Source organism: Pogoniulus pusillus, chromosome 13 (assembly GCF_015220805.1).
Source record: "Pogoniulus pusillus isolate bPogPus1 chromosome 13, bPogPus1.pri, whole genome shotgun sequence".
NCBI classification, from domain to species: Eukaryota; Metazoa; Chordata; class Aves; order Piciformes; family Lybiidae; genus Pogoniulus; species Pogoniulus pusillus.
In genome coordinates this window covers 14,669,233-14,686,632 of record NC_087276.1, presented here as the reverse complement: position 1 = coordinate 14,686,632, position 17,400 = coordinate 14,669,233, and the positions used below count along the sequence as shown (strand labels likewise).

At 38.9% G+C, this 17,400-nt stretch overlaps 1 protein-coding gene across 14 annotated transcripts in view; it reads left to right on the top strand.

The window, feature by feature from the left end:
* RBFOX1 (RNA binding fox-1 homolog 1) overlaps positions 1 to 17,400 on the top strand; it is a 1,229,664-nt gene that overhangs the window by 574,708 nt on the left and 637,556 nt on the right. Inside the window, exon 1 of one of the 14 annotated variants that reach the window (XM_064153060.1) lies at positions 6,489 to 6,818. The exons of the other annotated variants lie outside the window; for them this stretch is intronic. Within the exon in view, the coding sequence (XP_064009130.1) occupies positions 6,774 to 6,818 (45 nt within the window). The 5' untranslated portion in view covers positions 6,489 to 6,773. Of the gene's footprint in view, positions 1 to 6,488; positions 6,819 to 17,400 lie in introns of those variants that run through there. 14 annotated transcript variants of the gene reach the window in all.

Genomic DNA, 17,400 nt, shown 5'->3' with positions numbered 1-17,400 from the left:
GGCAGTAGCGAGAAATATCTCCCTTAATAGTGGCATAATCTACTTCAGCTTTGTCACTGTCAGAACCAGAAATATTTTGCCAGCTTGATGGTTTATCCATCTCTAGATTCTTTTCATGATCCTTTGCATACAAAGCATGTGCCATATGTGAGCTGTGCTGTGGATGCCTTCTGTACACAGGTCATGAAAAAAAAAAGATCTGGAAATCACCAGCTTTATTAGGTCATTTGGAGTGCCATTGTTTCCAGTTAGTATTCATCTCCCTTACAGATTTCTCAGAAAATATTTGCAATTTTCAAAATTATGCATGTAATTATAGAAACTTTGAAGTAATTATATGTATATGTTAGTTATTCATTAAGTTTAATTATGCTTTATTATGAACTGTTTACAGCAGTTGTCACTGAGGGGGGCAACGAAGAGGGAGGACAAATGAAGCTGAATGTGGAGTAAAACCAAGGGAACTCTCATATTGAAGATTCACCAGTGAATCTTTGCAGACTTTATGCAAATCCAGTGGGTATTTTGTGAAAGTGTTAATGAGTGTCACATCCTGATTACTGCAGATTTCCCTTTACATTTGCAACCGTACAAAATCCAATTCAAACTGCTAAAATTAACACCAGAAGTCCACAACAGTTTGTCAGAAAAATGTGTGAAATTTGTTTTTAAAATATCATGCCCTAATTATTCTTGGAAACATTCTATATAGATGTTGATATAAAGTACCTTGTGTTCATTCCCCGATGGATGACACACTGAACATTGGTCCCTGTAAATCCTTCTAAAGAACCATCTTTTTTCTGAGATATTTTTTGCATCTCACTGCAGAGGAAACTATAATTTAACCATCCTGGCATCAGGGCTCCTAGCGGGAATCTACTTGTTTACCAACAGCTATTAGGAACAGTCTTTTGTGACACATCACATGCTGGCCCTTTGACTTGGTGCAAGGTGTGGTCTTTGTTGGGTGAAGTGACTCTAGACACAGTGATTTAGTTAAAAACTGCAAAAATGCAAATTAAAAAAAATACTGTCTTTGCCTTTTACTTAACTTATTGTCAAGGTTTTCAGCCAGCTCACTTGCCTGTCTCCCTCTTATCTTTGCCTTTGTGTGGGCAATTTTTTCTCTGAACCTGGCTCCCAGCTTTTGCTGGGTTTGAATTTTAGAGGCAATTTCACGTTCTTTTTACTCAGTCTGACAAACCCATTCTGTCTTTAAAACTGGGCCAAGAGAGCCCTTGCAACTTGTGAAGATATCTTCAGTGTGTAATTGTTTGAAGGGAGGGGAGATTTTCATAGCAGCACTTTGGGATACCACTGATAGGAAGGCATCTGGATATGAGAGCAGGCAGTTGGGTATGTATCTTTTATTTAGCCTGTCTTGATCTGCCAGCTTACTGTATGCTGTTGATGTAATTCTGAATGCCTGCATATATGACATGTTATGACCATAATGAGCCTGCTTATTTCAAGATATGTAGTGGCATCCTTCATTTGCACATTAAAGGGAACTTTGCTGGAGGAAGACAAATTTGAGGCTACAAAAGCTTTGTGATTACTGTAGTGCTAATCTGTATTCAATCCCATATATAAAGTGTCACATCTTGAACACTTTAAAAAATTAATTAGTCAACTGTGTTGTGGCACAGATGAGCAGAAGCAAGTAGCTGCTTGCATCCACAAGCTGTGACATTGTCTGTGCCAACGTGACTTTAAAGGAGAGAAGGCCCACAGTAACTGAGCTAGAGGTGGTCCTATCCTCTTCCTTTCACCTGAGACTGTATAAGGTTGTGGCATTTGTGGGATTGTGCCCTGTTAAATGATGAAAGTGTCTTTAAAGTGTCAAGTAAGAATCCCTACAGTGCTTTATAGCCACTATATGATACTTCAATCTTTGCTTGCATTTTACAAGGAAGTATATGTCATGCATCTTTAGTTAGTGACAAAAGTGTCACTGGGATGTTTCACAATCTGGAGTGTGAATGCTAATGTAAATAGATTGAGTCAAATGAAATACAATTAAATACAGCTGCTTATCTGTCATTAACCTAAGAAAAAAACATATACATTTACCCAATTGCTCAACAGAGCTGCACCTCCCAACTCCTCACAGGTTTGCACAGGAGTGTTTCTTTGCCCACTTACTGGGCAGAAGCTTTCTAGACATCTCTAAGTAACTTGCCCATCATTCCACAGATTGCTGCCTGTACATACAGGCAACCTGTGCCACACCAGGCTCACACCTGTCTTTTACGGGATTGTTCTCACTGTATTTTACTTAGGAAGTAGAGTGAAAGGTACAAATTCAGGTTCCTCAGAACCTGATGCATTTTCAGAAACTTTAGGTCTTTGGATAAAGATTTTTTTCATGTGGTCTGCTAAGCAGGCTTTACAAAAAAATCACTGTCCTGTGGAACGCATATTTTGGGCTCATTTTGTTGGGGTGAATACAAGAATGAGAGGGGGGTTTATGACAGGTTTTGTAGCATTCTTGCAAGAATACATTTTGCAGCAGGGTTCAAAATAGCATTTATTAGACCAGTACTAGTTTGATTGCATCAAAATTACATAGAAATCATGTCCCTCTTTACTATTCTACTTGCTTTGATTTCTTACACTTGTTTGTAAATGAAGTTAGGCATGATTTTGTTGTATGAAGAGAGCAGATTAAATTTTGCATGTAATACTTGGCAAAGTCAGTTAATCTGACAGTGAAGTTAGCCATATTGTGTACAATTGCAGTAACCAGCCCCTGGAGAACAATTTAAATTCTGCATGATAGAGGAAGGGCTTGTGTTTTATGGTTGTATTTCTTTTCATAATTCAGGTTTTAATATCCTTATCATTTAGATTCTCTCTGAAAGATTGGATTTAGGATTATCAGTGTAACATTGTGATTTCTCAGATTTAGGTTCAACTGCCTTGTAAAGTTTGTGACATGGGACCAATGTTGTGTTTCTGAACATGTGGGTCATCTCCCTTAGACTCTCACACTGGAACCATAAACCATTCTGAATAAAACTCCAAGGTGTTTATCATAAATCATATGATATTTTTCCATCTGAATATGCTTCATTAGGCTTACTTTCTGTAATGCCAATGGATCATTAGATGGCATGTAGGAAGAAATCATTTCAGCAGTAATCCATCAGGCCTGGAGAGCCCCCGTGTGTTTGACATGTAAATGGATTGTGATTAAGCCACACTGCACAGCACTGTATAAAACATGTTTTCAAAACTGTATTGGTGCAGAATTACATTTGATCAAGATGCTGCTTTTGGATTTTATCAGTTTTCATTTTCTTTCAAAGACTTTGTCATCTTCTAATAGTTCCTGTACCACAGAAACTTAGTTCAAGAAATTAAGACTAAACCAATTACACACTGAAGAATTTTCATCTGGAAGATTTCTTGTATGATACACTCACTTCTGAATCAGTTTAAAAAACACTCAACAAGCCACACCATTCGCTAAAAGGCACCTACTAGACAATTAGCTACTTTCATCTATTTTAAGTGAAGTAATTTTTGTAAAGTAGAGAATTCAGAAGGAAAATGCTCCCTTTTTGAAGGTAAATGGTGTAAGTGCTTAGATAATAAACAGCTACATTTATTTAGAGATTCTGATAAGGCATAACATGATGACAGTCTTCTGCAGGATTTGGTAAATTCTTTGAAAACACTTTGAGAATCTCAAGAAAAAAAAAAAGAAATTTGGGATTACAGAAACTTCAATAGCTGATGCCATTACAGTAAGAGTTCAGTTAATGAATGTCCCTGCAAGTATTGTGGAAAGCACAGCAGTTACAGAAAAGCCTTCCCCAGGACAGCACGTGTGTGTGTGTGAGGGAGTCCTGCCAAGGATCTCTAGTTGCTGAACCATACCATGAATTCTTCCCCCATGCAGTTTCACACTCAAGCTTGTTTATCCTGCAGATCCCAGGGAATTTTAACTCCTGGTCTCAGTGTTGTTCTGCAAACATTGTTGGTCCAAGGTGTGTTGTTCCACACATAGCTGCTCTCAAATGAGGGGATGTACCCCAGATAAGGTTCTGCAATCCCCTGTACAATGATCAGGGACAAGCAATGGCATCCTTTGACGATTACAGTATTTAAAGAATTTTATCTATCGTTCATATGCAAAGCGGAAGAAACAATCAGAAAACCAAACTTAGGAACCACAGATACAGTGGTGAAATTGAATGTATGATTGCATACAGTTTTTCATCAAGGTAATTAATTCTAGAGACTGAAATGGGGCTTTACTAGTTTCTCTTTTTCTATATTGGATATAGAAATTCGGACTATTCTTTGGATTGATCATGTGATCATTGTCACAACTTTGTGAGTGCTGCAGCTTGTTCTGCAGCAGTATGCTCTTTACCAGTGCTTTCCTCCCCCTCTGCATGCCCCCACCCCACCTCCCCCATATTTATTGCTAATGAGATAATTAATTAGTTTAAACTCTTTTTCATTACTTGAGTAAATAATTACAGTCCCCAAAGAACAGCACTGAGTACCACATGTAGCATCTGCCAGAGTTGCTGGTCCTCTGATTGAATGACCATATGTGCTGCAAGGGCTGGGAACAACAGGCCAGCAGTAAGGGTAATGTTTCCTGACTGCCTTAACTTCAAGTGACCTTGCCTTGGACAGCAATGGCAAGTGACTGTTGTAGTGTCCTCTATCAATTCACTTCTGAAGTTAACACTAAGAATGAGTGGAGACCAAAATCAGATTTAAATAACAAAACTGTAAGCCAATTCATAGTGTTTTGTTGATTGTAAATGATAGGACATGGTGTTTTAGTAATCCCTGTGTTTTAGTTCATCCATGTTTAGACACACAAGGTGGTTTAATTAGAATTTCTAGTATTTCAGTGCTGTAATGCTCAGAAACATATTAACTCTGGCTTAGCAGTAAGTGTTTATCCATTTCAGAGCACTGTAGGGTCATTAATCATCAGACCCCTTCTGAGAACTAAGAGATAGGAGATATGGGCACTGTGTTATTATTCTAATTTTACAAGTGGGAAAACAGAGGACATGAATAATTTGATCAAGGCCACAGACTAAGCCAATGTGAGCTCTGAGATTTGTTTTGGCCATTAGCCCTTGTAGCATTCTATTTGTAAATTATACACTTTGCCTTATGACTATGATGCCTTAATTGTCTCATAGTCTGTCCAAGTGGATACTTTTCCCTTAGGTAACAAAGTGAGCTTGACTACAATGAAAACTTCCAAACAAGGAAATTCTTATGAAGTCAGAATCTCAGTCTAACATTATTATGTGTACAGAATGTTTGCATGGAACATATTAAACTTTGTTTGTTGTGTTCTGCCAAAAATGGGTGTAAATTCTTTAGCTTGATGATACAAAAAGCGAGTGATTAATAGAATAATGATAAATATTGGAAGATGTTTTATTGAACTTCTGTTTCTTTGAGAAATAGTAGATGTGTGGTATGAAAATATGCCTTATGGTATTAGGGTAGACTTCTGAGTGGTCTCTTTGGAATTTTTCACTTCAGTATAAGTAGCTGTTGTTTACAGTTTGTAACTACAGCATAAATCACTGTAGTTACAAACAATTTATTTGGTAGGGTACAAGCATTGCTTTTGAGCAGTGGAAAATACCCATTTCTAATAGCTAGCTGAAACCAACTTTTTTTTTTCCTCTGCCCCACATCTGGGTTAATTTCTACCATCTCCTATGGAAGATAGTCAGGTTTTGCCTCAGGTACAGCCAGTCTTGAAAATAACATACTCTGCAATATTGACATTTGAATTCAGAATTTCACAAGAAAGTAATTATCATTTAGTAAAAATGTTACAAATCTTGGTGAACTATTTGGGCTAAATATTAGTGGGCTGTTTTGGTTAAATGTTTTATGCTAACCATTTTGTTTGCAAAGGATTGATCAAAAAGGTGCAGCTCTTCAAACTTTAGCCCTCTGTCCAGTATTTTAGTAAATACCTAGTATTTAATGTATACACTAAGACATCCCCTAAATGGGTTACTGAATGTAATCCTTTCTCCATGTGCCCACCTTCCTTTCCCGCAGGGCTGTGATTTTCAGCTGAGCTGGAGTGGAACTGGTCTTATCTCCAAATAAAACAAAATGACTTCACTGAATGCATATTCCACAAAGCCTATCAGGCACACTGCCAGGGGAGAAAAAAGCGAGCTGGCAGAAGGGCTTTCAGGTCGTGGAGCGGGATGTAGAGCGCAGCATATTGAAAGTCATAAATACTGTCCCACAGACATGTTGAATAATGTAGGTACGGCGTGAGGAGCGGGGAGCGCTCCCGGGCTGCCTCTCGACATTCCGCTGCCCGGGAGTTAACATCGGCTGCCAGGCGTGGGCTCGGCGGGCTGTGCAAGGTGTCCTGCTCTGTCCTGTGCTCCTGGTTGCCTGCCTGCGGGCATATGGGAGGGACACGCGGGGCGGGGGCTGCCCTCCCTAGGCGCATGGCCCCCAGTTCGGCGGGGCTAGGTGGGGCATAAGGGCGGGGAGCAAGGTACCGCCTGCCCCACGGAGCTGCCGCCACAGCCGTCGCTGCTCTGCTCGGCACCGCGCTTCTGTCGTCCTGCAGTTGATGAGGGGCCGGGCCCGGGCGCTGCAGGTGTGCGAACCCCCGGGCAGGGCAGCAGGACGGCGCCCGGCCCGACGGGGGCGACGGGCAGAGCGGGGGGGACCGGCCCCGGGGTCCGCCGCTCCTCCCGGCTCCTCCCGGTGCGGAGCCCGGGCGCGCTTGGCAGCCGAGGATGAAATCTTGGCAGCTGACTGCAGGCGTGGGAGATGCCCTTCAGGTAAGGCAGGGGCGGGGAGGGTGCACCGGGAGCCAGCCTCCGCTGGCGACGGGGAGAGCTCCAGAGCCCCCGGCTGGGAGGCAAGACTGAGGAGGGGGTTGGGGGGGGGGGGGGCAGTTGGCATGTTTGGCTGCTGCTGTACAGCAGCCGTCAGTGACTTCCCGACATGAAGGCGGCGAGGTTGGTGTGTGCGGGTCTCCGGGTTGGGGGCTGCGATCCACGGGCGGAGCGCGGAGCGCTGGATTAGGCAGGCGGGCGGCGGAGCTACGCGTGTCGTATGTAAAGTTGCGAGGCTGCAGCCGGGCTGCGCTCCATCTGCACCCGCTGCTTGGCTGGGAGTCGTCTTATGGCTGTATTTATCCGTGTGCGTGGCGTGGGGCTGTCTGCGAGAGGCAGTCCACCAGCGTGTGTTGTGCTTGCGGAAAATAAGATATGGAGGGATGATTTGTGCTTCCTCTGTGGCTGGGTGAAGTTGATGTGAACTTCATCTTCAAAGAGCTGTTTAACTTTCTTTTGATGGGATATATATTAGCATTTATATGAAATACGGCAAGAATCTCATTAGAAATGGTTTTGTCAGATGAGTTATTGCCTTTTAGTAGGCAGTTTACAGGATTCCTGACCAAACTGGTTGCTTTTTAAACTTTAGGGCACCAGCATAATATCACGATGTTAGAAAACACAATCTATATGATGATTTTAAAGTTCTATGTCTGTACTTGTTAAAATACATGGGATAAAACAGCAGCAACCCCTTCTTCATAAATCCAGTTTAAACCTATAGTTGGCTAACAGCCCTTTTGTACACATACACATTTTAAAAAGCAGAAATTGAATATGAGAGACCTGGTATTTACAAATGTCTATCTGTTGCCAGCTGGGTATAATTGCAGAGTGATTGAAGTATTTTGCATGAATTTAGCAATTTTCATTCTTTAAAGAAAGCAGACACACCTCAAAGTGTGGTGGTAATGTTGAGGGGAGTAGGGAAAGTGGGTTTTGCCAGCTTTTAAACAAGAAATCTCACCCATACTGACTAGGAGTATGGTATTTTTCACAAGACTTGCTGTCACATGTAGGAGACTGTGGCACAGTCCAGGAGCAGAAGGCTGAGTTCTGTGTGTTTCATACAGTAAGGGTTTGGTTAGCAGCTCAGGCACCATAAAATCACATTGCTGTCAGGGCCGTACAGTGAATTTCACCTCAGGTAGCTTATTTAGATGGATGTTCAGTAATTTAGCAAGATCGAAAACAGCCTTTGTATCCATCAGTTCTGTAGTGATAAGGAATTTGGTCTTGATACAGAAGGAATTATGTAAGTATTAAATAGGAATTTAATGATTATTTTTTATTATGATATACTTTTAAAATGTGGCTTATGTACAGTACCTGAGGGTCATAGGAATTTCAAACTGAACAATAGATGTTTAAAGTTTGAATGTTCTGAGATTGTATTCATAGATTGTAGCTTTTCCCTGATACTTTTAATATTGACATTGTTGATCTGTTTGAACATGCAAATGAGGGTGAGTTCTGAAAACTAAGGTGAAAGTGCTGTTTGGTGTGGAGCCTTCCCTTGTCTGCAGAAAACAGCAGTGGTGCATGTTACCACCGTTCAGATCTGAATCATTTAATAGGCATAAACTAGCTTTTGGGATGATCTTTTATAGACTCTTCTCAGTGAGTGCATCTGTAGCACCTGTCAATCATCAGTTTTACTTCCTTTCAACCTATGTGTCTATTCAAGACTTGGTCATCTGTTTCGGAGCAGTATCAAATTTCTGAATATTTTAGACTTAGTAAACATATACAGTCTCACATTTCTATTGCCTTCCATTTAACACGTGGGCAAGATGCTGGTTGTTGAGATGGCATTTATAAATACAATATGCTTAGACTTTGGCAAGTGTAAGCAGAAGTCATCATACTCCTTTCCAAGCAGTTTTAGAAAGATGGATCCTTATGTTTCTACCTGCTCGTACGTGAATAAGTATTTGCAATCAGAACAACATAACAACAGATGGATGAAACAACATCAGTGTTATTAGGTGTTACAGTCAGTCTTTCTACCTTCAACCCAATTACATCATTGATATCTTCATCATGGAATTGTTCAGTTTCATTTTGGATAAAGTTTTTACAGAGTGTCTCAGTTTTGCTCATAGAATACCGAACTCTTCCAGGAACAAGTAACTGATTTATTCAGTGATAAGCCTTGTGGTATTTTAAATGCGATGGAAGGTCTAGAAAAACGTCCTTAAGTATAACATTGGAAGTTTGGACTTTTCCTATTACCATGAAAAATATTAATGTTAAATGCTAATTTTGTTAAGATGTTTGAAATGGCAAATGAAGCACCAAATTGGAAAGATGGAGGAGAAATAGGATTAACTCTTGCTTTTAAGTTATTGTGATAGTAATTGTGGGGGGGAAAAAAATCATTAAAAGTAAACTATAGGAAAATATGTGTAGAGTTTTTCTAACCATAGAAAATACAATGTCTAAAATTTATTTCCTATTTTAACTTAAGTAACATACTAAGAAGGGATTATATTTATGATAGCTCATGCCTACTGAAGCTGAGCTTTTAGTTGACTTTGGTGATAGGGATTTTGAGATTTTTCTTGAAATGATTGTTGCAAGGTAGTGTGTTCCTAGAATTTCAGATGGCAACAAAGACTATAGAGGGCCTTGATTATGTCAGATGATTTTTCAATGTTTTGGTGGGGTTTATGCATAAGAATAGGATATAACTCATAGCATCTTCTTGGAGGTGAGTGTAGCTTTGGAAATTTCTTTATGTGAGAATAAGGTTTACTTTTCAAAGCTGCTGTTCTGTCATGAATAGTCATATTTTCAGTCCGTCTGTACCATCATTTAGAAAAGTTAATTGCCTTTAATTTTGTTTTGGAATATGTAACCAAGGAAAAATGCTCATCAGTGGAATTGTCACTAAACAACAGATTCAGTAGAATGCACCAATAATACATAGATGGTCAATTTTCACAGGTATTCCTTTTTGGACACAAGACGTTCCATAGTCACTAGAGAGAATAAAAGATCAGGGTTTTCAGTTAAACAGATGCATCCTCAGTATGGTTTCTCTAAAATTTTCATGCTGTGGGATTACTTTTGTGTGAGATACCAGACAGCTAGGTTAGGAAAAAGAAATAAATGTGTGATTATTTCTGTTAGCATTTCATTCTAAACTTGTCAGTGAGTAAAGTTTAATTTTGTTGCCCAAGAATTCTTGCCAGAAAGCTGTGGATTTCTGTACCTGTAGGAATAAGTCTTTTCCTTTTCTTTTTTTTTTTTTTTTTTGCTTTGAAGATATCAAATGGGGGTGTTAAGGAATGTGGCAGAGCTGCTGTCTTCAGTGACACTGTGCACTCACTCCTTGTATTTCTGGGAAGTGTAAAAAAGTGTTTGCTTTGGGGGACTGAATGGAATGCAAGCATTTCTGGGTATTTATTTTGTCTTTATCATGGGTGTTCTGCATTTGATTTCAGTTATCCAGGTTAAGTTGCACAGGCTGTAATTTACCTCCATTGTCATTGGAAATCAAGTGCAGCATAGGCTTTTTCACCAGGCTGGAATCAGGGACTGGATTTGTTCTGTGGTTAATTACAGGTTTCATGCTATAAGGCTTTTGAAGAGTGATATTTTTGTGACGGTCAGGGATATTTTTTAAAAAGCTGTAGTGTCACAGAGGCCTATTAGTTGATTTTCACAAATAGGGAGGCATGGACAAGCTTTTTTCCAAGTACTAAAATGGAGAAAGCACTTGAGTCAGCAGCAACATCCAGATTCAGGAAAACTAAGTTATGAACTCAAGCAATTAAATATGACAAAAGCCCAGTTTCACTTTACTGCCTTGACTTAATGTGCTTCCAGTATTTTTTTGCTACATAAAAATTTCAAAGTGCTCTTTTCTGTCAGGTGTTTACAGAAGAAAGTACACCTCCAAACCCCAAAAACTCTTGAAAATCCCCTTAATTTGCATTTGCAGCCCAAGTTTTCATTAAATATTTTTATCTCAGGAGAAGAAAATAATACCTTCTTTAGTTTATGATACCTGAAGCTCAGCAACTACTCATTGAGGTACTTGCACTTTTGGTAGTGATAAATAATGCTAGACAGATTGGTTGGATATGTAGGAATTAATAAAATAGTATCTTCTAATGAATATTTACTATCTATTAAAAGTGAATGATGAAAAGATAAAAATAAAGGCGATTAGACATTTAACCACAATATCCATGTGAAAAAACGGAGCTTTTGTTTTTATGCATTTGATTTTCAGTAGCTTTAAGCAGATTTTCAATCTAATACTTCCTGGAAATTTAAGCAGTTAGAAAAGGGGAGAAGAGTAGGCAGAATTCTTGGATGGACCAACCTGAGCTAGAACAGAACTTTAGAATTTAGCAGCTTGCTGCTTGTTTATTGTAGCATAATGTAAAATGCTGGCAACAAGCTCTTACCCTTTGCAAATCCTAACTGTTCTACTCGTGTTGTGGTGCTTTCTGGACAGGTGCTTATGTTTTTTTATTTAACTGAAGTATTTTCCCTGATAAAGTTGAACTTTCTTGTAACATGAATAAGAGTTGCCCAGGAATGAGGTTGGATCCTTTTTGCAGGTAAGTCGGTCATGTGAGGGCTTGTTTCTGACTACTAATTAAACTGTATCTAAGGGCTCTCTACTTCAACTGTAAAAATGTGTTACAGTAAAATGAAGTCTGCTGCTGAGATCTTGCACCGTTACATGATGCTCTAAAAGGTATCATTTCAATGATCGATGTTATTCAAGATGAGACACAGTATCTGTGAAGAACGTCTGCTATGCTGGAGCAGATCTTTCAAGAACATGACATTTAGAATCATAGAGTAGTTTAGGTTGAAAGGGACTTCAATGGTCATCCAGTTCCAAACCCCCCGCCGTGGGCAGGGCCACCTCCCACTAGAACAGGTCACTCAAGACCTCATCCAGCCTGGCCATGAACACTTCCAGGGAAGGAACATCCACAACCTCCCTGGACAACCTGTGCCAGTGTCTCACCATGATCACTGTAAAGAACTTCTTAATAACATCTAGTTTAAATCTCCCTTCTGCCAGTTTAAACCCATTACTCCTCATTCTGTCATTACAAGACCTTGTAAATGGTTCCTCTGCAGCCTTCCTGTAGACCCCCTTCAGATACTGGGAGACTACTACAAGGTCTCCTCAAAGCCTTCTCTTCTCCAGCCTGAAAAGCCCCAACTTGTAGCCTGTCCTCGTAGCAGAAGTGCTCCATCCCTCTGATCATCTTCATGGCCTACTCTGGACTCGCTCCAACAGTTCGATGTCCTTCCCATGTTGGGGGCTCCAGAATTGCACACAGTACTTCGAGTGGGGTCTCAGGAGAGCAGAGTAAAGGAGGAGAATCACCTCCCTTGCCCTGCTGGAAACACTTCTCTTGATGCAGCCCAGGACACAGTTGGCTGTCTGGGCTGTGCGTGTGCACTACCAGCTCATGTTGAGCTCATCAAGCCCTAGTGGAGTGTCCTGGCTCTCCCCTTTTGTACTGCTTTACACAACTTGAATGTTTTCCTGTTAGCATCAAGTGTTTGCCTCTTTAAAATTACTCTACCTTTCTAATGCAGTGAGTCCTGGAGCATTCTAATCCTGGGAACTGCAGTTCAGTTCTGGACTCTGAATTTTCATGATCCAGCTTTTGATATATGATATCAACAAGTTGTATGTGTAAAAGGAACAGATAATTTTTTTTCAGGAGAATATGTCTGCTGTCAACTGCATATGCAAGGAAAGTTTGATATTTGCTTGTGACAGAGAAGAATCTCAGTTCATTGTGGGGTTTGGTTTTTTGTTGTTGTTTGATTTGGGTTGGATTTTTTTTAAGAGTGGTTTGAAAATTAATGTAAGCTAATGCTTTTATTTGAAGATGTTTGATACTTTTAAACCTTGTATTTATTAATAAGGTCTGTGTGATGAGCAGTGGTATATTGTCCCATTTTTCCATCATGCCAGTTAAATCGGCACCACGAGGCTGTAATCCTGCAGTAATCTTGACTGTTACTAGGAAAAGCAGGATGCCACTTTCTATGCCAGGGAGAAAAAATCATCTAAGAACCACATCTCATTTCAAATGGCTTTTCATCCCAGTTGAGAGGCTTTTCCACTATCAGCAAAGTAAAAAATCCAACCATGGGAGAGAAGCCATGGGAATCATCTTAATTCCATTTTAACTTCCACATTTGAAAGAGTGAGCTTGTTTCTTCATGATAGCTCTTTCTTTGAGTCATGAGAAGATTTACTGCTTACTGAAGGAAGACATAAGGAATAGTATTGAGTATTTTAAAGCTTATTCTTCATTTTCAATTGGAATTTTAAGATGTTTCTATGTCTCCAACAGCTATCTCTAATAATGAGAAAAGGTAAATCAAGTTCAGCACAGTCATATAACAGCTTAGCTGAACTTATGTTTGCCCAGATTACAGACTCCTAAGAACAGAGTAGTTTACCAACTCCGTGTGGTAGCTGTGGTTGACTGATTGCACTCCTTATTACAGTGACTGCAGAGCTAGAAAACTGGAGTCAAAAAGCTGTCTTGAGATAGGTTACAGCTTGTGGATTGTCAGTGAAATTAAATTTTACAAAGAGTGCACAGAGGGATGCTGATCATCTTTTGGATAGGCAGTAGGTACAATAGACTGAGCTCTTCCTCAGTCGTTACATGTCCTATAAAAGGAGAAACTGAATTCATCAAGTCATGCCGTAACTAAGAAACAATAAATAAGTCTAAGTAATAAACGTCAACCATGTCATAGAGCCTGTTACTGCCTCACACACTCTTCCTCTAGCAGCCATTAACTGCTGAAGAATTAAAAATAGTCAAAAGCTGAAGCCTGTTTGTGTGGTAGCATTTCTTCTAAGTAATTGAAGCAACTTGTTTATAAATTAGTGTTTTGCTAGTTAATGGTTGTGATTCAGACCTGAGGCAAGGCGTTTCTCTGAAGTGGAGGCAGTATGGCAGTTTGGCAATTGTGCTTTCCTTCATTTTCACTTATGTGTATCTGAGCAAGCATTGGACAGAATTCCATCCTGATGCTAAAATGAGATACTCACTGGTCTGAGAAAAACACTGATGAAGAGGACCACTCTTCCACGTCATTGAGTCCTGCCCTCCTCCCTGAAAGGATCATTTTTACAACTGTCATTTGTGATAGGCATTCAGTTAATCTTTAAAAGCTGTGAATAAGTGAAGTTTCATTGCCTCCCTAGACTACCTGTTCAAGGACTTAATTGGCTTTTCTGGCTTTAAAATCTGGGCTTTTATGCTAGACAAATGAAAATTTATCCAAGTTTTAGCACTACGGAGGAGCCAAAGACATTGTGGTCCTTAGGATAACAGCAGACAAAGCTGGATGAGGAAGCTGAGATTCGTATGGGTATGCAGGATGTATATGCTTGTTCCCCCAAATTTATGTCTACATAGCATAAAGATAGTGGAATTTTAGCAATTCAAGCAATTGTTTTCAGGCAGTAGTTTCACTGAGGGTGGGAAGAAGGATTAGATAACTGAAAGTCTTCTACAAATTATTTTAACAAATTAACAGATTTTACCAGTATTTTAAGAAAGCTGGAGACATGGAAGAGGAGCATTACAACTTTGCCATATTTCATTTTGGCTTCTTTAAGAGATTTGTCCTTTTTTTCCCCATCCTTTTTGTTTTCCCACATGATGCAACACTGTAGAAATACATGAGTTAAATGTCAGTTCATAACAAATGTCTCATTTTGATCCTTCAAAACTGCAGACAGCAGACTGCAATTTTTTTTTTTTTTTTTTTTTTTTTTTTTTTTTTTTTTTTTTTTGCTTAAAGGAGCAAATTCTAATGTGCAGTTAGACATAATGGCATTGACACGTTCTTCTCCATTTCAGTAGTGAGTAGGATTTGAAACTCTAGTCTTAATTTACACCTTCCTTTCTGCAATTTAAACATAGGAAAATCTTCCTGAGAGTAAGAATACTTTAATTAGGTCTTTCAGGCAGATTATGGGATTCCTGTCACCAGAAGCTTTTGGGAAAGGTTTGGAAAGCAAATGTCAGAAAATTACAGCTGCATGCCTTGGTATGTAAAGATATCCCAGAGAATTAATTTCTAGCCAACAGAAGTTGTTCTCATTTCTGTATATTTCTTTCACAAACCCAGAAAGTTTTCTCTCAAAGCCCAAACTTATTTCCCATTCAGCTGCTGGTTCTCTCTTATGTCTATAGCAAGATTCATTGCTATTTTTACACAGCTATGAGATAAGGCAATGAATCAATATTATAAATATTTTTCCCAAGAAATAGAATTTCGAAAATTCTGGACATTGCAAAGTTTCTGACAAAATTGTGGGTCTTCCTTTGGAATGTTTTTAGGTACAGTGCTGTAAAGGGTATGCAGGTCCTCAATTCCCACTCCAAATTTCCTTCCCAAGTGTTTCCTGTTATAACAGTCAGATTGCTGGTGAAACTTACATGTAGTTTACCATTGAACGCTGAGAGAATTCTTGGTCTACATTCAAGGAACTACTGATTAATCCTCTCAGTAAGGGTCAGGACAGGTAGAATATACTTAGAATTGAATGCATTTAAAGAATGGGCTCAATATAAACTCTTACAACATCTATATTACCTACAAGGGCTTCCCTTATTCCCTTAGTGTTGCCTTGAGAATTTAAACTACAAACATTCCAAATATTCTAGTTTAGGCATAGTTTTGCTTTATTTATGGATTGAACTTCTTTTCTTATGATAACTGCACAGTCTTTCCCATCTTCCATTAATGACATACTATTAAGATTTCTGAATAAAAAGCACTGGTTACACAGAACATATTAGAACAGTTGAAACCTTGTTTTACTATTAAAGAAATATAAGAGCACCTTAGAGCTAGAGAGGCTCCATGGTGCTATTTTTTAATGTAATATTCTGTACATTGTATATGGGAACCAAATGCCTCTGCCAAAAAAAATGCTTTGAATGAGGAAATAGGAGACCTTGAAAGGATCTTCCTCACCAGGCAGTGCACATGGTTGGTTCTTGTCTTGTGAATTTTGGTATGTGAGCTGAAAGTGGAACTTTTTTTGGTTCACTGTAGTAAGCATGTTGGACACATCTCTCTCTTTTATTATGTTTTTATTATTGTTCTTTTCCTCAGTTACTAAAGCAAACACATAGTTTGTCTTAAGAGAGAAGACTGTGTAGAGGAAACTGAAATCAAATCTGTGAAGTTAGTACTCAGTCAGTTGCTATATAAAATACATCTTTCTTAAAGACTGGGAAGGAGCAATACGGACCAAAGTCCAAATGTGCTCCAGACTCATTCTTTGTATGGCACAAGCCCTTCTTGTGTCTAATCAGAATTTTTTAAAATTAGCTTCAGCCTTTCTCTGGACAGACAAAGAGCAAACCATACTTTACATCTTAGAAGTGACATCATTTTGAATGAATCAGTGCTACTATTAGTGAAGTTCAGAGACAGCTGTGGTTTTATTTGGTAGTCTGTAGTAAATAGGAAACTGGTACAGAAACACTAAATAACATTCTGTAATAGCTGTATTTAAGAAATATCTCCAAGATACTTATTGCATGTAGGCATTTCAACCTTCAATGAGTTTATAAAGAATTTAATATTTTCATATGCTTCAGTGCAAAGCCATCTGTTGCAGTGACAGAACAAAGTGTTGAGAACAAGAACAAATGTACATTTATGGAAGTACTCCATGAAATGTTAACAGGGAAGACACAAGATCCACATCAGTTTCTTGTAACAAATGGACAAGGGATTTGAAAAACAGCATGACAGTCATCTTCAATATTGACCATTTTGGTTTCTTTTCAGATTTCTTTTTGTGTACAAATGTTAAAAAAATTAAAGTGTCAGTTCACATGGTGAGGGAGAGAGGAATGCTGAGTAAAGTACTGTTTGCTTCTACCTTTTTTAGTTTTCATGTTTCTGCTCTGTTTTCTGACAGTTTTAAGCTTATATCTGGACACATCGGTATATATGTTATAGCTTATGTAGTGTTTCATACATCTACTGGACTTTTTAGTGCAAATCAAACAGCCTCAAACACTCAAAGGAGCTGCACTTTACTAGTACTTTCTTCCCATCATGCATTTAAGACAGATTTTTATACGTGACTGCACAAAAGAATGATTCCCATTATGGTGTTTGAAGTTTGAAGTTGATATAGTATGACTTTTAACCTGTCATACCCCAAATATGGGACACAGTGTGGGCTAGTCAGAGATACAAAGAGATTATAGGAGGAAAAAAATGGCACTGAGACATCAAAAAGAAAGCAAGTGTTCAAGAAAAGTTACTTTGAATCTTTTGTCAGTGGTATTGCAACAAGAAAAATCTAGTTCTGAGGAATCTATATAGTTGGATTTGTAGTTACAAGGTATAAAGAATGTATTTTATAGTGGTTCTGTTATCTTCAGGCCTGCGTTCTCTATACAGGTTTGGGTTACTGGGAGAAAGGATTGAATTAGATTGTGCCTTAGCAACACTATGAATTTTCTAGGAAGTG